This window comes from Pholcus phalangioides, unplaced genomic scaffold, assembly GCF_987345545.1.
Source record: "Pholcus phalangioides strain wild (caught in Gottingen) unplaced genomic scaffold, Ppha-v1.0 ptg000019l_1, whole genome shotgun sequence".
Classification (NCBI taxonomy): domain Eukaryota; kingdom Metazoa; phylum Arthropoda; class Arachnida; order Araneae; family Pholcidae; genus Pholcus; species Pholcus phalangioides.
The window spans coordinates 3,171,446-3,192,509 of record NW_028301612.1 but is presented as its reverse complement, the minus strand read 5'-3'; the positions used below and the strand labels follow the sequence as shown (position 1 = coordinate 3,192,509).

The 21,064-nt window shown below is 36.8% G+C and overlaps 1 protein-coding gene across 3 annotated transcripts in view; it reads right to left on the bottom strand.

The window, feature by feature from the left end:
• Nucleotides 1–21,064, bottom strand: part of LOC149071120 (cGMP-dependent 3',5'-cyclic phosphodiesterase-like) — a 95,021-nt gene that overhangs the window by 49,391 nt on the left and 24,566 nt on the right. For all 3 annotated transcript variants that reach the window (XM_089248152.1, XM_089248154.1, XM_089248153.1), the window contains 8 exons: nt 13,768–13,820; nt 12,424–12,498; nt 9,924–9,965; nt 3,379–3,447; nt 3,060–3,184; nt 2,185–2,296; nt 1,773–1,812; nt 341–404 (listed from right to left, as the gene is read on the bottom strand). In XM_089248152.1, coding sequence (XP_089104278.1) covers nt 341–404; nt 1,773–1,812; nt 2,185–2,296; nt 3,060–3,184; nt 3,379–3,447; nt 9,924–9,965; nt 12,424–12,498; nt 13,768–13,820 — 580 coding nt within the window. The remainder of the gene's footprint in view (nt 1–340; nt 405–1,772; nt 1,813–2,184; nt 2,297–3,059; nt 3,185–3,378; nt 3,448–9,923; nt 9,966–12,423; nt 12,499–13,767; nt 13,821–21,064) is intronic.

Sequence of the window (21,064 nt, the reverse complement as noted above, 5' to 3'; positions counted from 1 at the left end):
GCCCCCTTCTTCAGAATTTTTTTCTCTCATCGCCCCCGACTCAAACGAACCCATAGGATCTTATGTTATACCCTAACTTCTATCGCCCCCCTCGACCGTTCTATAAGAATAGAACGTCCCTGGTCAGAAGGGAGCGATATTGCCCACTTTGGGAAACACTGGTCTACAGCATATAATAATACATTTTGAGGCCGGGATTACGCTATAAAAGTTTGGTAAAAGATCTTCTACGAAACTTGAAAAAAAAAACCAATAAGGTTATTGGTTGTTTTTCTAGTTTTGTAAAATATCTTTTATCAAACTTTTATAGTATAATCCAGGCCTTAGAGAAACCACTTGCCTCTCAGCCTTTGTGAGGTGCCTGGCCTGAGCCATTATTTCTCTGAGAAGCAACGTGACGTCATCTGAAAATGTAAAGTGCGAATGAAATAAAGATAAAAGTGTGTGTGATGTTTAAACACGTAGAAAAACTCAATTAACTGAGAATATATTAATAGTATCATGCCTCAAAAAACGTTTTGGAGAGAAAGGTCACACACAAAGAATGAAAAAGAGTAAATTCGGCACCCTTCTAGTCCAGAGCTAATTATGGTCATGCGAGATATTTATCGTGTTGTGTGTATAGATACTTTTCTACTGGATGACTTGACTTTCCAACTTTCGCTGGCCGGTTTGAATGAATCCCTTGGCTGGCGGCAATTCGCCCGTTGGCCGGAGGTTGTGCACACCTGTGTTGAATGGTCCGTGGAAATGTAAGATGACTTATTTGTTTTATTCCCATTGAGTTTCCATATATTGAGGAGCGAAATCTGATAAGTGGATATCGTTTCACTGAATAACCTACTAACTGAATGGCTATTCTCTGCTCGAAATATTCAAACACATGGAAGTAATACTCCTTAAAAGGATACTGAATTTTCATTTTTTCCTGAATGCACATTAATATCCATAACGCCAGAAAAAAAATCTGCATAAGAATCTCGCGCGATAGAAGGGAAATTTCTAGGTTTAACATGATTAGATTCACGAATTTCCGAAAATTTGTAATTATCATAAATATGCCAATATAATATAAATTATGTCAAATGAAGTTTGAAAATGCATGAAAGACAGCTTGGACGCATGATAAAACAACCCAAGATCAATGTAATCGAATAAAAATTTATTCAAAATATAAGAAATTGACAGCGCAGCCAATTAGGGCCTGGTACTGTGACGTCACAAAATTTGCGTTCGCTTGCGAAATATACTCTCGCGTGGCCAAGGGGGTGCGGCATCACGGGGGATAGGAGAAGGTAGTAATCTGTCTTTGTCCAACACAAACCATCCAAACACTAACCCCTCCCCCACCTCCCCTAACTTTATTTTATTACACCACCGAACCTCTATTGACATCCTCCCCCACCACAACCCGTCTGCTTCTCGGACCTTCATCACACTATCAGTTAGAGGGAAAAAGAAAGTTTAGTTTTGGGGGGGGGGAAGAAAGAGTTTCATAGTTTTTGTGTTGAATTTCCTTTCCCTCACAGAAATTCACTCTTATGTCGCTTTCGCTGTTATGTTTGCTATAGCAGTTTCACATCAAAAATCTATATGCAAAAACCTATGTTTGTATTAGAATTAATATGTTAATATATTAGAATTTAATATGTAAGTAAACCTTATAAGTAGAAACGTATTGTGCACATTCAAGACGCGTAAAGATTCGAGAGGTTTATGAATAGAATGATTGTCATGAATAGAAAACAATGAGAATAAAATAGCTCAGTTACCTAGATGTGTAAATAAATTCCTTGCTACTGTCAGCAATGACTAAATGGAAGAAAAATTGCAAAAAATCAATAACATTGTCAAAAAATCAAAAACATTGACATCACTATTAACCCTATAAGCGCCGCAGCAGAAATAACACTAAACCCTTTTAAAATTCACATATTTTGTTATGAAGTAGGCGTTTTCCTAATTTTCAGCAAGTAAAAACTAAAAGGGGTGAAGGGAAAGGTGTTCCAGTGAGAGATAAATACAAAATATATCTGGGCTTGTCAATGCTGGTATAAAATGCTTTTAAGGAGGCCAGCTATCTCGTCGTTGTCGCTTAAACCGTTAAGGAAAACCCTCACGGTAAACCATTTCCTTTCTTTTCCTATAAAAGTATTAGTTCCTTTGAAGGGGTTTATCAAATACCTGACATTCTTCCCGAAGCCTTTTCTCTTCTTCGTAGGCACCAGCTCTGAGAAGAATCGGTGCGAATGAACGGAAACTGTCTTCTACTATCACTTCGTCTTGGCTCGTAAAGCTTCCGATTACAAAGAAAAATGAGAGACATGTCACATGATCGGAAAATAATGCTCTTCTAAATAGCGAATAATTTTATTTATTTATTTTTTTAATAAGACTTATTTCTTGGTTTTACCTCACTCCTAAAAAACAAGAGAATGAAAAATCGGTTCATAATGAAGTAGAAAAAATGTAATCGTTTTTCAAACAATCGTGAAATTTAATAACAGTGAACAACAATGAAATTGCGTCCGACATGAGTATATACAATTCCGAATGGTTTTGACCTGCTGAACACGAATATCACCACGAAAAAGTTTAGTTGGCTCTCGTCTCGAAGACATATTACCTTGTTTTAAATATTAAAACTGAAAAATTGATTTACAAGCGTTGTTATGCGGTGCAAAAGTGATAAGGACCATCAAACAACGTTTCCAGGGAAAATGATCAAGCTCGACGCTAGCTGACTACTGTTGGACAATTGCAAGAGATGCTCCGTATGTCCAGTACAAGCGTGATGCAAAACGAAGTAACAAGTCAGACGCCGATAAATGAAAATTTTGTTTTCTATATACCTATGCTGTGTTTCAATTGTTATATTTTGGTGTGTAAAATATTCAATTTCAGATAAAACCGTAGCCATTCCAGCTTCTTTTGTGGGCAAATTCGTGTTCAGCCCACCGAAGTAAATAAGAGATGACTATTGTTTTCCGGACGCAGAAATTTTGTCAAAATTTGTTATTCAGTGTAATGTGAGACGCACGAATCGATTTCCCACTCACTTGGTCTTGTTGACCAGACAGACCAGCATGCTTGTCCTGTCCTTGTCTAACGGATGAGGAATCGGCACGCAAAGCAAAGTTCTTAGAGTTATGTCCAAAGTTTTGCTTATAAGCGTCACCTGTTCCTGAAATTGAAACCAAATTTTGAGCTATTTGCGTGAGAAAAAAGTAATCCGTACTCTACTCTTTCATGAAAAATATTTTACTATATAGTTTTTGGTATAGTTATTTATTTTCTTGTAATGACGCACTGATTTTATCACATTCTAGTAATTAATCACGGTAATTAAACTTTCTAATCGAAAACTTTCGAACTTACTGTTTTGATATCGTCCAGGCATAACGGCCTTTTCTCTTTTATTGCTGTGCGAAAACTATTGCTTTGAATCTGTAAAAGTGGATTTCTTATTAGACCATGTACACTTGTACAGCATATAAATTTATAACGAGTCTGTAATTTATAAATTCAAAGCTACCGTAGCTTCGGTATATATTGAGTTGAAAAGAAAGTAATGTCCTGAAATGGAAAAGTAAAACTAAATTCAATTCGCCGTTGTATAAAGTAGATAAAAAAAATCAGTTTGAATTATCTGCTTCTACTGTCGATTAAGGCAAAAATGCCTTATTCCGATTGCATAATACAGTAATCTCCAACCTGTTGCTTGAAGCATGGTGCTCAGTGGAGCGCCCGTGAGTGTTCGGGTTTATACTTTACTTATGGGATATTGAAAGACAAGCTTGATTGAAGACCCTCATTCTAAGTCAGATTCAAGGATTATCATTACTCTAATTTGAGCTTGAGCGTGTGCTAAGATGGCTGTATAAGGGTTCTTCTGATGATTTTACGTTGGGAACCGAACTTTATACTTCAGTATCACATGGTATATTCGGTCTAATGCTATTTCAAACCAGTACAGGGTGTTTCAAAAAGAATCATCCGATTAGAAATGAGTGTATTATGAAAAATATTGAACATAGACACTTAAGATTTATTTTATATTACATGGCTAATCGTAAAGTATTTTTACAAACCAAATTAAAGGTGCTCAATATGTCCACCTTGGGATGCACGGCGTATGTCTATACGGTAGTCGAATTCGTCCCAAACTTTTGCGAGCATGTTTGCATTCACTGCGAGTGAATTTCTGTGGACTACGTGCAAAATTCTGTGGGATGAGATCCACATTTTCGTCTGACATGCGTGGACGGCCAAGGGATTTTCATTTACACAGACAACCTGTGTCTCGGAATTGTTTATATCATCGACTAATGCTCTGAGCGGTAGGAAGTTAAACACCAGGGTATTGTCTACGAAAAGCACGATGAACAGTTGCTACGGACTCACACTTCGCGAAGCTTAGAACACAAAACGATTTCTGTTGTGCAGTCGCCATCTTGACAAACACTGAAGTGGCGGCCGAAGGAAGAGCGTTAGCGCTAGTTGTCGGCAACTGCGTGAAACTCCAGATTTCCCTCTTTCTACATATACATTATTCGATCAAATCGGATTAAAAGCTGAATAGTTATGATTTTTTTTTGAATCGGATCATTCTTTTTTGAAACATTCTGTATATGATAGCAACAATGGACTTGAGAAGATTAGTTTCTGTAAAAAAAACCGTATTGAAATGTGAAACTTTCTGTATGGACATGTTTGTGAAGTTGGCAATATGGAATGTACTCGAATAGTTTCGCGGTGGCAGACAAAATAGGTATAGTATGTAATTGGTACTTTTAAGTACATGGTGTCTTGGTCCAAAAATAGAAACGCTGTTCTTTTCGCTTCCCCCAAGAATTTGTAAAAACATTTCACCATATCCCGTGACACTTGAATGCACTATTGTTAAGATTCTAGAGAAAATAATACAGCAAATGGTTGATTGGTTTGAGGTAAATAGAATTTTGTCTAAGGTGCATCATAAGTTTTGGAGAGGTTAATCGTGCGTTACTAACCTGTCGTTTGTTTCAAAATAAAAGATCGTGTAGGATAGGGCCCTCGACGAGAGCATTCAGGTAGGCACTATTTGTCTCGATATTCGGAAAGCTTTCGATTCGATTATACGTCTTATACTGTTATAGAGGCTTTATGAATATTAGGTTAGGAGGTGAAATTTTTGTAAACTTGGTTTGAATCTTGGATAAATAGATGATCACAACGATTAATGATAAATGGAGTTAAAATCATTGAAGAGATATTGTTAGAAGAGTAAATCACAGAATTGAGTAAGGGGCAGTGTTTGTTACGACCTTTTTAGATGACTTGGGTGTCGGAACAAATGGGTTCGTTAGTGAATTCGCTGACGATGACAAAATGATTGAAATTACGGGGGAAGTGAACGAAAAATGCGCTTTGTCGGCAAATCAGGGTTATTCAGCATCATGGGCGTAATAGTAGGACATGATGAAATGACATCACTTAACGAAGAAAAGTGCATGGCGATCCATCTTGGACACGAAAATCATCTTAATTCATATCATTTTGGCTGGGAAAAATATTGCAGTTGCCGTAAGGATCTCTGGGGTGAAGATCAACGTATATAGATGCATCGTATACATAAACAAACGTTTACGGCTCTCAGATCATTGTTCACCTGCAGTAAAAAAACCAAAAAAAGATGTTGAGTGCCATTTTAAGAACTGTTCTCTCATGGTCAGCGAAAGTCGTCATCTTTGACAAGTCTTACTGCTCTGCTCAAATCAGAAATTACCGAGCACATTACATTAGAGGACTGTACTGAGTGCAAATGTCTTTCATCGGATCCTTTTACTGAACTCTTTCTTACCTGATTCGTGTTCGATTATTTCATCACCACACAATTAATTAGTCGATAGGAAAGTTAATCGAATTTGAAAATTCACTTGAAACAAAAGTTTACTGAGAGTATGACTCGTTTTTTAACAAAACTTTTCATTTTTCACTTTAATAAAACTTTTTTAAACAAAATTCTTAAATGAGTGACTTTCTTTCTTTCAAACCGAGCACAACTCAGAACAATCACCATAGACAATTTACTACCTAGTGAGTTGTGCCGGAAGTGTATGTGTGTGTACCTAACAGTTTGAGTGCGTATCTAGCGTTTTTTTCAGTGAGGCTTGCTATCTATATAGTCTTGCTAGCTTGTGGTAGTCAATTGTTGGTGGTGGTGAATTCATCGTGAATCTATCTAATAGCAATTGACTAGTATATACCAGCCCAAAAAAGTAATTACCTTTCATATCAAACAGCTGACATTCAGATTCGATCAGTCTATCCGTGAGTACCTGATTATTTGGTTTTTCCCCCGATGGGTATTTTCCTGAATAGTTTGCACAAGGACCTTAATAATATTACGCACCGGTAAGGAAAAACCTATCGCGATATTTTATCTCTTCTTGTTAAAGAATATATAACAACGAGGAAGAAAATACATTTTGTCATTGTTTTTTCCTGGAAAAATCGTTTTTACGAAAGATATTTTTTGCTACCGAAGCATGAAATTGGATGTTGAAAAACGAAGAAACGTTATTAAACGAATTGGATTAGATTTCGTCCTATTACCCCCGTGGGTTGGTTGATGCGCTGCCGTCTTTTTGTGGTCGTTGATTGGTTGCGAGTTCAGAGTAATAAGATGAGGTCTATTGTATTCCTTTCTAAAAAAATAAGATGGAATAAAAACAAAATAAGCTGGAAAAACTTTATTTATGGGAATTTTTGAATTATACTTTTTTTTCCTTCTTTTTATGGTTACTCCGTTCTTACAAATGTACCCATATTTTTGGGGGTTTGATTCAATGGAAAATCTATTCACTTCTAATGAATTTTCATAGTGTATTTTACGCCCACGACTTAAGTACAACGAATCTGGACTAGTGAGAAGCTCATAACAAACTTTTCAAGACCGAATGCATCTCTTATGGCAAATGCGATTAATCAGGTTATTATGCTTAACAATCAGTTATTGCATAATCTGCATAATCACTATTTTTTTAAGTTTGATAAATTTAATTGTTTTAATAGTTTTACCGGCGATTATATAAAATTTCTAGCTGGTATTGGTAAATATGATGAATCGTTATTCAGTATTTACATTTTTTTACGAAGTCCCGTAGCGTATGGACCGAGCCATTACACGGATAGTAGTTAGTTAGTATTTAAATTTTCCGGAAATTATGCTCAAACTATGTTATATTTGCACATGCTGATTAAATACGGAAAAAAGCCAACATGAACAAGGCTGATGGAAAATTTTATTTATTTTTTCCTTGTTCACACTTATTTGAATTTAATTTAATTTCAATTTTTATGGCGAAATATATGTACAGTGCTCGCCAGTAAGGGTGAAACTTTCAAGTTGTTGGAATAAAGTCAAATTTCTGCATGATTTCTTCTATATTTCTCAAACTTACTAACTTCATTTGGAAATAATGCATAATCGCCGGTAAAAGTGATAAATGCAATTAAATTTATTAGATTTACGGAGACGATTGGTAATTATGAATAATAATAACCGAGAAGATAGAAGAGTTGATCCACTTTGCCCAAGAATATTTAGAAGACACCAACGAATAAGGCAAATACACAAAAAATAATAAAAGTCCTAATGCATTTCAACACCAATGGGTGCGGTCTTCAGAGGAAAAATTTAACCACTAGTTTCGCTGACCGAGTTTCCCATTTGGGTTGAATACCAAATCTTCACGCTCGGTTGCTCAGCGGAAGAAGTACGTCTGTTCACTTCAAACGTCGTGGTCAGAATGAAGCTGTGAGCCTGCGTGAGATACTAATGCAGCGTCCTGATTGGACATTTGCGGAATAGTGTTCCGCAATTCCGTGCACTATTCCGCAAATGTCCAATCAGGACGCTGCATTAGTATCTTACGCAGGCTCACAGCTTCATTCTGACCACGACGTTTGAAGTGAACAGACGTACTTCTTCCGCTGAGCAACCGAGCGTGAAGATTTGGTATTCAACCCAAATGGGAAACTCGGTCAGCGAAACTAGTGGTTAAATTTTTCCTCTGAAGACGGCACCCATTGGTGTTGAAATGCATTAGGACTTTTATTATTTTTTGTGTATTTGCCTTATTCGTTGGTGTCTTCTAAATGATAACCGATTTATCACATTTTACGTAACGCACATAATAAATGGGTTTTCAGGGTAACGAAATTAATAGGAGATGAGTCAATAATTTGCAATATTTTAATCCTATATTCAGCACTTTTATTTTTTTTTACTCTGTTCTTTCTACTTCGTGAATGTGACAGGACCGTATGGGATTATAAGTAAGCGGACTCGCTCAATAACCTCCGAGTGCTAATAGTCAGATTTGTCTCTACGTCCTAACTCAAAAGGCATCGAAGTTCACAGTTTTAGTCTATCCAAGTTCGGTTAATCGTCGAGTTTCTTTCAACTCCAGTGAAACTTCTTGAAACATATGGTTTCTATGCAATAATAAACCTCATCTTCACCTTTTGTGAAAAAAAATACTGTATTATCTGGTGGCTTTCTCTACATCACGGTAAATTTGAACTCACAAAGCAAACGTTATTGAATTTCTCGATGATGCACGTTCATCTTTGCTCCTTTCCAATCTGACGTCGAAATACGCAATGCACAACGTACAATATGACTACTGCAATAAATACTCATTCTAGTGGTTGACTTTCCTATGGTGATTTGCTCCGTTCGCATGAAATTCTCGCCACGAACTATGCTTATAAGCTAGTATTTGGCTCACCTAAATACAGGTGAATTTGGCTGATTGAAACTTGGTTAATTCAAATTTCTGGATAATTCAAATGTTATGAATTTATTATTACCTGTTTAATTCGATTTCGTTCCCCTCCCCACAACATTTTGGATAATTCGAAGTCTGGTTCAGATATGTCATTTGCAAAATATATTTTTTTCTGAATTCTTAGCCAACTTCTTCCTTTAGTCTTCCTAGTCTTCCTTTCCTTTAATCCGTGGTTTAATGGTTTTATCTAAATATAATATATATAGCATGTACTTTTTGTTTCGATTTTAAGGAGCAATGATTTTGTTATCAGTTTCACACACACTAGCCTTTATGTTCTCGATGTGTTTTACGGGATCTTGGGTGACTTCATTAAGAACTGCCAACAGCGGATACAAATGCTAATACTCAGGAAGCACATGTATTTTCTGGCAAAACGTGTTGAAGATCAATGTCTGTCTAGCATTATTGTTAGTTTTTTGAAATATCAATGCAGCATTTTCCACCTTGTGCAAACGAGGTTCATGTACGATGGTTCAATTCAATTTTTTTTTATCAACTTACGGATGTGTGGACATTCTTGAAAAAGTACAGAATAAAGGCAACCTAAATTTTTTCACGAAGCGGGCGAAAAATAATCTACGAAAACAACAGTGTCCCTATACCAACACTTGTAGAAGCTACGGACATGTTAGGAAAATAAAACTAACACTTAATGTCTTCAATTCTCTAAATCAACTTGAAAATAGATTTTGTGCAATGTTCAAGAGCATCCTAAAGAAATTTACAAATGAAATAGTTTTCTCGATCGTTTACAAATACAAATACAACGCCACAACGGGAAAAATGCCCAACGAGGTGGCTGAGATATACGTTTACGTTTTCTACAAACACTAGTTGTAGAAAAGGGCATAGCATTCAATAGGCTATATTTTTCATAATTAATAAGCGTTTTTGTGTGGGTTTTTTATGAAAGTATAGCCATCCTACATTGATGAATAGGGTAATTCGAACTTTTCTGCCGTCCCCAACGTTCCAACGTCTTTTGATTCGAATTAACCAAGTTCGGCTGTATCAACTACTTATTCATGCACAAGAAATATAGAAATGCTCTCAAAACCAAAAAGAAAATAGAAAAATACTCACAGGAAACTTCAGTCTTTCTTCTAAAACTTCCTCTCCCATAACCTAGGGTGAAATATGCCGTGAGTATTGTTTTTTCTTGATTAAGATAAAACAATTCATGATATGTTATACTCGTACTCATTTTGGTATTGCGCTACTGCGTTTAAGTGTAATTAGCCTTACAATGTTATTTACATATTTCATTTGATTTAATTCCGGTTATACGTGGCCCGTAAATCAAGATATGTTACAAGAATTTCGTCATATTTTTTTAAATAAGAAAAATTAAATCCAGCCTTGTGTGGAAATTTTGGGAAATATGATCGGACGACTAAACAAACTTCAAATAACCCCTCGGGTTTATTTAATATTGTTTTAGTCTTATTTGTGATCGAAGTAATTTCGGTTGCATTCCCGCAAGAGAGTAAATAAGTTATACGCCTGAAAAATTATATTAGAAAAATAACTAAGAAACGGTATTAATATCCTGTTGTGGCAGCTCATTTCTCTCGCGGCTTTAATTTCGTTTTCTTTTCAGCTTTTCCACGAAAATATGACTTGCAAAATAAAAACACCAATGTCGAGGAACCTTCTCCGAGATTAAAGTTTCGAAACCATGAAAATTTGGTTAAAAAAGTTAATTACATTTATATAGAAGATTACATTTATATAAAGAATATGTTTTTTTTTTCCTCTCTTAACCACAAGATTGATTTTCTCGCTAGTGAGTTTATTCACCTAAAACATTAATTTCATTTTCCCATTATATATTTATTCCCTACTCTCAAAAGAATAGATAGATGAATCTTATCAGACCATGGCTGCCAATTTTGAAAAATTGGCATGAAATGTGCTGAAAGAAATTTTATTTATTAAGACATTTATTGTTCACTACTGAACATCCAATTGCTTGATTACATGTCTATAATAAAAGTACTATGAGTGCAATTCAATATTGCTAATTTTTAGCTTTACCGCAGGCTTTTAAGCCTTCTTCTATAAGTCATGTGATGTTATTGAATTTAGAAAATTAGATCCAAGGTAGATCACTCAAAAATGCAAAAAAAAAAAAAAAAAGAAACATCAAACAGCCGTTTCATATAGGCTAATACACACCATCTTCTAGATTAGCCTTGAAACGGCTGATCGATGTTTTTCTTTGTATTTTGAGTGATCTGCGTTGCATTCAATTTTCTACACTATACTCAGAAGGCATTGCCTTTATATCATTGGATTCGCTTTGACAGGATATATCTTTAGGTCATTTTCGGTGATTTCTGTGTTGGCTAATTGAGTACAAATGACGCGATGACTTTTATTTGGTTGGGATTTCTTAAACTTTACAGACTTCGAAAAAAAGAAAGTATCAGTTTATTTTTTGTCTCCCAGAAATACCAGGCTGACCTATAAGACACATTTTCATCTGGGTGTTGTAGCCCCACGCGGATTCAGGGTGATGTGTCGGGAGGGGCAAGTTATAATAAATGGTTCGTTGTATCAAATGTGAATTTTGCTCTAGGGAGGGGCAATGACGTGATCCCCTCCCTGGATTCACGTCCGGCTGTTGCTGATGATTACTATTGTCAATCATCAGCTTTTGGTTCATCCCACAGCGCTAATCCGTGTTTTAGTGGTACTGCCATCTGGCTACCATATTTTGAACAGAAAATGGCAGGTGCCTGAATTTTCGTGCAATGTAAGTATCGTGTTGAATATCATCTGCTCCTTGTCTGGGGAGAGAAACTGACGACGGCAGCGAAAACTTTTTCACAAATTTTTTTCTTCGCGTAATACGTTCATTTTATTTTTTATTTAAACATAGAAATATTTGTAACGTGTCGTTCACAATACTTGTTTGATTTTGATCGGAATCACAGTTCACAAGCTACGACATCGAGAAGTTGACTAAGCGTGTCAATATTTGTTAACTCTCCCGCGTGGAGCCTAGAGACATGACAGGTACCAAAAACAAATTGCAATGAGTAGAAAACATTCATCGTTCTTCTTTCCAATAACATCATAAACTTGTACGTTGATTTAAAGGAAGCTCTTGCAAGTCGAATAGCAACTGCTTGTACTGAGCTCTTTTTTTACAAATTATAGGCAAGGTATCGATTTTACGCTGGGATTACACTATAAAAGTTTCATAAAAGTTAATTTATAAAACTCGAAAAAAACAACCGATAAGGTGATCGATTGCATTTGTTAGAATGTTACTAATGCTCTTATTGGTTGCATTTTTCAACTTTTGTAAAAGCTCTTTGATAAAACTCTAAAAATGTAACCAATAAGATCACCGATTGCATTTGCTCGAATGTAATCGATGCGCTTATTGGTTGGATTTTTTTCCAGTTTTATAAAAGATCTTTTATCAAAATTTTATAGCGTAATCCCGGCCTAAGACATATTCCCGTAAAAGAGGTGCAACTTCTAATAGGAAAAATTCAACGATGAGGAATGATCATTTATCATATATACAAGGGAATTATTGGATTAATTTTAAAATAGAAGCGATACTTACTGTACACGACAATTCGTCTTGGTCATCGGAAACATTAAAAATAAAACCCGTTTCGGCTTCGGTTTGTTCCTTCAGCTGCAAAATCAAGACAAACTCAGTGGGGATGTTCCTTAGTATAACTTATCAAGAAAATTTTTCGATTTAATATGTTATACAGGGTGATTCTAAATCACAGGACAAACTTCAAGCAGAGGTGATGTAAAAGTTCTAGACAAGCATTTTTGGTCATAGAATGTTCGGTCGAATCGCAATAGCAAAGGCGGTAGCGGGTGGTTTTTAGAGAGTGCACAGCGGCACTTTTCCAAAAGCAAATATCATATTTTTCTACGATATTTGCTACGATAAGTGCAATCAATCGTTCGAGGGTGTAGGGTATTGTAATTTGGTAGGCCTTTTCCATGGTGCATTCTGGGTAGCGCAAATTCTACCACAAGTTGCTATACCACTTGATCATTGTTTGGTGCCGAAAAACCTTGATGGTCCTTGTAGCAATAAAAAACAAACTCTAATCCAGTCCGAAGGTGCATATGCATTCCCGAATAGGTGATTGCACACATCGCAGCAAAAACGTCGGAAAAATATGGTATTTGTTTTTGGTGAATTGCTGTTGAACACTCTCTAAAAACACCCTCTACCGCCTTTGCGATTCGATTTCACATTCTATGATCAAAAATGCTTGTTAAGGTGTCTTTAAGTTTGTCCCATAAAATTGGAATCACCCTGTATGTATGGATAGACTGGAATGAACAAGTCATACGCAATTAAATTTTATTTAAGCGGGATTTTTCATTTCGGAAATATAATTCGTTTATGTTTCTTTTTTATACGACATTATTTGAATGAAAAGATGTTTTCCAAGGACCGTGAAAGCTAATTTCCAGCATAAAAAAAAAAATCTAATTCAGTTTCTTCGCTCCATCTGTCTGGTAATTGAATTAATGTCGTGCGACTGTGAATTGAGAAATTTGAGTTAATTAGCGAACGAATAATTAGTTTTCTGTGAATAATGGAAATGTAGTTTAATTAGCAACTCTCTGGCTGTAAGCGGACTTATTAGCAGACTATACAGAAATTTACCTGCGCTTTGGATAAGACTAAAAAAAAAAAAGAATTTATTCACGAGAGTAGAATTTTATGGAAATTTCTGGTAGGTTGCGTTATACCTATGTTTGTACAGGAGTTCATATCCTCTGTTATGAGGATAGATAAGTTTATCCTTCGAGGCTAGCTTTAGGGCATAATCTGATATGAAAATTATCATTGCGTAATTAATGAATTTTCTACACTCGTAGTGAATGGATAGCAAATTCATGAAACATGCGACGAGATGATTATTGTACTTACGAACTGAATGACTTTTATTTGCAAATCGGACGTTTTCTCATCGTATAAACTCTCTGGAACAGGAAAAAAAAATGAATCAATGTATCAATGTGATGTTTAATAATATCATAATCATTCGAGTGATTTCAGTACTTGATAGTACATGTATTTCCTAAACAAAGAAATTCTATGTGATTATGTCCATATAGGTGGTAATGATGCGGGACAAAATGTATCACTATCATATGCTATGCCTCAACTTCTTTTTCTTGAAGTTGTTTTCGATTTTAAATTTGTTTGTTTATTTATCTGTGTGTGTTTTACTATAATTCATTTTTGATTTTTACTGTCGGCATTGGACTTTCATTGCCTACATTGATTTTTATTGTCTACACTGCGTTCTCACTGTCCCCCATTTCGTTTTCAATTGTATATATGTACGGAGGATATCGATGTATTGGAACGTATGTTGAATGGCTCTGTGCAGTGGACGGTGGCAATAATGTGCTAGTAGCTCGCAAATTACATCGGGCCACCAGATGGCGACGTATATGCAGATAGACGTCACTCTCTCCGGTTAATGCAACAGATACGGAAAACTGATTCAATGAAGAGATATCAGTGTTTCAGGAAAGGAAAATTCATCTCTGCCCTCACGGGGACTGGAACCCCGGTCTCTAGTTGGTAGAGCACCCGTACGAGTGTGCTCTACCAACTCATCCAACCAACTATAGTAACTATTTCCTGTTGTATTACCAAGAGAAAGTGACGTCATCCTGCATATACGTAGCCATCGTGTGGTACTGATGTCATTTGTGAGCTATTAGCAGCATGCTGCCGCCATTCATTGCATGGAGCCATTCAGCATACATATACACTCCGGGGAGGGAACTCTGTCTTCGCAGCTTAGTTGGTAGAGCACTCGTCCGGCAAAAGAGAGACCGGGGTTCGAGTCCCCATGAGGACAGCGATGAATTTTCCTTCCCTGAAACACCGATATCTCTTCATTGAGCCAGTTTTCTGCATCTTTTGTATTAACAGGAGAGAGTGACGTCTTTCTGGTATATATATTTGCACTGCAGGTACTAATGCGGTCTTTTTATCTCATCAACCGTTTGTCGTAGAGATATGATTTCAATTTAAAAAATGGTCAACACGTGTTCAAAAGTTACTCTATACCAATTTTCAGAGTGACAATGCAGTGTAAAATAAAAAAAAATCTGAATTTTTATATGGTCCCCCCCCCCGTCCTCTAACTTCCAATTAGAAATTTATTGCCCTGTTTTTTTCTGAATCCAGTGAAAAAGATCGTACGTTTAACTGCAATATTCGCCGAGATATTCGAATTAAAAATGGAAGAAAAGTTGGGAAAGAACAGCATTAATAAATGAGGGGAAGGAGCGTTGTCCGTTAGGTTTTCGCTGTTACTTCTCAACTTTTCTCCGATTTTTGAACTAAAATGTCTCAGTGAATATTACAGTTAAAAAACATGGGGTTTTTGTTTTGTTTTGCTGAGAAAAGACAAGGCAACAATTTTCTAATTCGAAGCTGGAGGATAAGGGGAACGTATAAAAATGTAGATTTTTTTTTTCTCACCCTGAAAACTGGCACAGGGTAGTTTTTGAAAGCCTTTTGAGAATTTTTTAAAATGGAATCATACCTATAGGACGGACAGTTGATGAGATAAAGGCCGCATTAGCACTTACAGGACACTCTGTATTGTGGATTTTTATTTCTATTCGGATTATTTATTTTTTTTTTTCACTTTTTTCATTTTTTTTTATAACTTTCTTAATTGGTCTGTTTTTTTCCCTTCAGTGTTTTTCTTGATTGTATTTTTTTACCTGCTCTTCTTTGTAAAGTAGAATAAGAGCCTCGCAAGGCCTACCACAGCAATTAGTAAATAAATAATAAATGTCAGCTTACAATTTACAGCAGACACGGGGGAGTATATGCAAGATCGACCTATGTGTGTGTGTGGGGGGGGGGGGGCGCACAATAAATACCTTCCACAGAATTTTCAGTAACTAACCTTTCCAAAAAGCCTTTTTTAATTAACAGAAACTGTGTGTGATTAGGACAGCTTATCCGCGGTTCCCCAGAGCAGGTTAACAAAGAGAATCTCTTCGAAAAACTTTTGTCAGAGCCACCGCTCCGAGGCGCGTTTGACAATGGTTGGAGGCGTGCTAGGGCGCCGCGGAGCCCAGTTTGAGAAACCCTGGGCTAATTCCAAACTTTGTCGGATTTCGATGGCTTGTTTCGGTCCTTTCATTTCGGTAAGCTATTGTCAAGTTCTTGGTCTGTTGAGATTATGGATGGTCGGGATTTAGGTATATTTTGTGTGTGTGTGCGGATTTCGGTAGTGTCAATTTTAAGCTGCCAGGATGTCGGTATATATTGTCAAATTCCTGGGCTGTCGGCATTACCGCTTGTCATTATTTAAGTAATGTTGAGAATTCAGTATCATCAGGTTCTCGGATTGTTAGTAAAAAATATAAATATAAAACACCGTGGTTTCGGGCTGACGTTGAATTGTGGATTTTCATCAATATCTCGTGAGTATTCCTAGAAATTCATTTATTATAGTCATTTGCGAAAGTAAATACGAGTACAGTGTAAACAAGAAGTAGTATAGACTAGAGCTTTTTGAAATGCCAGGCTAATCTATCTGACACCTTGGTCTCCATGATGGCACTGATTGCTGTTATCACCGGGTAAATTACTCTTCGAATGCAACTCTATTTTATCGATATTTTATTTATTTATCCCGAATTTCATTTTGAATGAAAGCGAAAATGTCATGCCGTACGGCAGGCATCTTCCACCCGTTGTTCGCGAGCACCACGGTGCTCCCTGAAGCACCCAGAGTGCTCAATTCGATGCTCGTGTCCGATTTCGTGCTCACGTGCACTTGATCAACTTTCCAGTTGAACACCCTTAACAAATTCCATTCCAAGATTGAAATCATTCTGACTGACTCAATCAAAACATTCAAACTTCTCGTAAGTATGCTCTTCTTTTGAGGTTGGGTACAGGCAGTGCTCGTGACAAGGAAAAGATTGAATACATCTGTCGTAACGGCTCCGAAATATTCCTATTCGGGGTTAATAAAAAAGGATTTTGAATTTGCCAGATCTCTTGCCGATGAAGGCTTATGCTGAGAATCACCAAGGCGAATGCATCCGTTCTTTATAGGACCTTAGGATAAACCAGACCTTAGAACTCTCTTCTGTATCTTCCAGTTACATATTTTCATGAAATTTCAAATCGAAAATAATTGCGAAAGAAAAACTGTGAAAAAAGCGGGATTCTAGAAAATAGTTTGGACTTTCAAGAACTTAAGAAAATTGTAGATATTCGCAATTTCTTTACTTTTCCAAGAGAATCTAAAAAAACAAGAAAACAAGTTCCGTCCTTGATCATTAAGAAATCTCCAGTTACCGAACGAAAAAGAATCGACTCCTATATATTGAGTGTGAGTGTGACACTCGCTACCCCTACTTCCAATACTGCCTTTAAAATATACTGTGACTTCTCCCCATTAGTTATACTGAAACTTTCCCTGGAAAATCGATCGCATTTACTTTACTTTCATCTTCTTTTTTTTTCCAGTTATAGATACGAAAGAATTGTTTGCTGTTTCTTCGCAAGCGATTCCGTGTCTGGATAACTTATTTCTCCTGTTTTCATTCTTATCATGTCATGGCACGCATCTGGAAACTCATTTCATTGAAATGATGGCCCCCAAATGCCAAGTCGATTTAGTTGATTAAAAGATGTACTTATACATTAATTGAAAAAAACCTCGTCTTATCTAGACCTTTAAACACCAATTCCGTACAATTATCCTCTCCATGGCGTAATCCTTTCTCTCTCTCTCTCTCTACGTGAGCTTCGAAACCTTTAAATACCCTCTGATTTCTCGACTAGTTAGGAGAGAAGTTGCCCTTTTCATTAGCGGTTATTGCATCCAATCAAGGTGATTACGGAGGTTGCATCAGTCACTCAATCACGCTTCAATTTTCTCAATCATCTCGCTTCGAATACATTATTGGAATACCCTGTTTCATTACCCGAAAGTCTTGTTAACACGCGGAACGGATGCATATCAGAATGACTCATTCGGTGATGGTAACAAGTTATGAACATTGACCACTGATACGAAAGTAATAGAAAAATTGACTTATTAGATACATGGTAGTTGTCTCTTCTTTTTTTGTAAATATTATGTCATAGTAAAGTATCGCTGCGAGATGGAGCTGTCATCAAAGTAGTAAGTGGTTCATTTGGAAATGAAATTGATGGAACTGAGAACCTAGTCATGTTTATGCAGCCGGTTCAATGCTGATTGATTTCTCTAGCTAATTGTTGAGAAACTGGACGTTTCTAGTTGTTAATATCATTCGAAGATGTTTAAGGGTTTGACCATTTTTTATAAAAAATATTCTTTTGAGAAATTAGTTGGCATTTACAGATCGGCTCTACACATGAATTACATTTTCAAGCTGAATAAGGCGTTATAAGAGCAGAGCTGCCAACTTTTCTGGCAGGCAACGCCAGCTTTCACAATGTTTGCAGAACTTTCCGATTATAAATTAATGTATTGCAGTATATATATATTGCAGTTATATATTTTCAGGTTTTGCCATAGACATGAAAGAATAAAAACATGATGACTTTTCTTCATTTCTCTTATGTTTTTGCGATTTTCGTTGCCATTGTTTGTCTTTATGCAGCAATCACTCCCAACACTTACGTGAAAAAGCTCTTGCGATATCACACTACATTGACTCTAGGCAAAGTACCTAGTATAAATGGTGGTCAAAACCTTCCGAACGTATATAGTTTGAAAATGCAAACATAAATATACACAAATACAAAGGACACAACAGGTAAATCGCGCAATTTGCAATTGCCCATTTGCAAAATTTTAGCAGATAGGCTGCAAACAATCTTTTTTTCTTGTAAAGGGGTTGTTTATAAACAATATTAGAGATAATAACGTTGACATTTGGCAACATGTTTGGCGAGAATCAGTGATGTCCGTATTAATTTATCCCAATTTCCCGTATTTTTCTCGATCAAATTGGTCATCCTCTAATCATACAGAAATAAATACTTCATGCAAAGAATTTTATTGCCTCTGATCTATAGAAAAAGCTCATCAAAATATCAGCCTCGGCTGTAACGATGCTTCGGTTACAACGAAAAAATTCCGTTCAATTTTCTATGTTTTTATAACTAAGCTGGACTGTTTGTCGCCGTTGTGGTGGTCGAGTGGTTATAATGCCGGACTCGTGATGCGAGGATCCGGGTTCGAACCCCACAGTGGTGGTCGGCTGAAGTGGGTTTCTGTGGTTCCCAACTTCAAGGCGCAAATGCGAGCCGATCTCCCCGTTAAAAAGTCTCGCCACAGAGAGCAACAGTCCTACAACGATAAATCATTCAACCATAACACTTCACTCATAGTTAGTAAAACTGGGGGCATATGATAGCACTACACATAACAAGCATTGCACAGAAACAAACTTTACGTCAGGTTGCACTACACGTACACGCACATTCCCGCATGTACCGATTCGTTGGGGGGTTCCGCGGGGGGGGGGGTGCATGTGTGGTGTAGCAGTAGTAGGTAGGGGCTCGGGGATCCATGATGTTCTTAAGTCAGCCACCTCGTTGGGCAATTTGCCTGTTGTGGCGTTGTATTTGTATTTGTAACATACATATAGGGGAAGAACAAGAAGAAAACCTTCTCCACTCATCTTTATTCCCCCATTTCCAAAATGTTAATAAAGATACCGGTTTCTGAGATATATCTCTGTTACTTCAGCTACACATCGGTCAAATTCATAATCAAAAGCCTCTGCGTAAAGGGGTAAAAACTCGGCAACGTCTCATAGTGGATGCTAACCACTGAAATTTCAGAAACATCACCCGACCTTTTAGAAAGAAAACCGTTCATCATCGGTAAAGCTTTGGTTTAATTGATGCTCAAATCACAATTAGGGTGTATATTACTGGTTCCATTTAGTGTAGGAGGGGGATTATATCCTAAAGTGCAGCATAATTAGGCACATATACATTACAAGTATCAATTACCGGGTTCTTATTATCGTGAAAAATTTCGCTGAAGTAAGAAAGTGCGGATTATGCGTCCAGAAATTCTGGCTCCGGGCAGGGCATTAGCATTGGATCGTTTTCTTTAATAATTAATCGATTCCGAGGCCATGGGATTTCGTGAAAGCACAACCACCCGAACTTGAATAAAATATGCGTGCTCAGCTCTCTATCATCTCTTCTTCTTCTGGAACTTTCACTCTCATGTTTACCGACTAGCGTTTTCCATTAATCTCGCTCGAGGGATCAAAGAAAGATGAGAAATATTTCCAAGAATACATTAAGGTATGGGGGAAAATGTTGGAAAATATCCTCGAATTACCGAGGAATGTTCGAGGAGATGAATTGAGAATTATTAATCAGCTGTAGAGAACTATTTTTTTTTTTCTTTATCATTAGGCGGGAATAGATTTGCTTCTCCTTGATAGGGAGGAATTTGACTAATTATCTATCAGACATGGGAGAAAACCTAGGGGATAATTTATCAGCATGAGCATTAAAAAAAAGTCAGTAACTATCAGAAATTCTATGATTAGCACATGTGCTAATCTCGTTTACTTCCGTTTTTCTACTGAAAGAAGTCGTTAATTCTTCCGAAATTAGTTATATTCCATGAAATTTCTTTTCATTCCATATAACGTATACAGAAAATTAACATATAAATGAGCTTGATAATTATTTCTGATCTCGACTCGCAACACATTAAATCAATATATATTCTGAATATTATGCCGAGGTGAACTTGGAGAAACAGTTCCGTCGCCTCCACGAGAAATCGAACCTGGGATCTTTTGCTAACCGGGCAGTCGCACTGACCATTATACTACAGAAACGAGGTATAATTTCACCTTAAACAACGCGCGACTTGCTGAGTAGAGACAGTAAAGCCTCTCATAACGAGCGCACGAGTGGCGTGGTTGTAAGATACTCGTCTACCACCGTGAAGATTTCCGCCAGGTCCCAGGTTCCACCTGGTGGAAGAATATAAGATATTTTCTCCCTAACGAGCTTGAGGAGGCCACTGATACATGGCGCTTTCATTTCCAACCCGATTCGTTAATGACAGTAAATTGCGTATAGCGAATGGCATCCAGATGGCGGCAGTAGAGATTGATCACGATTTTTTTTCTCCCAGCCCACAGTAATTTTAAGGGAAAGAATATCTCGTATCTATGGTACAATGGCCAGTGCGCTTGCTCGG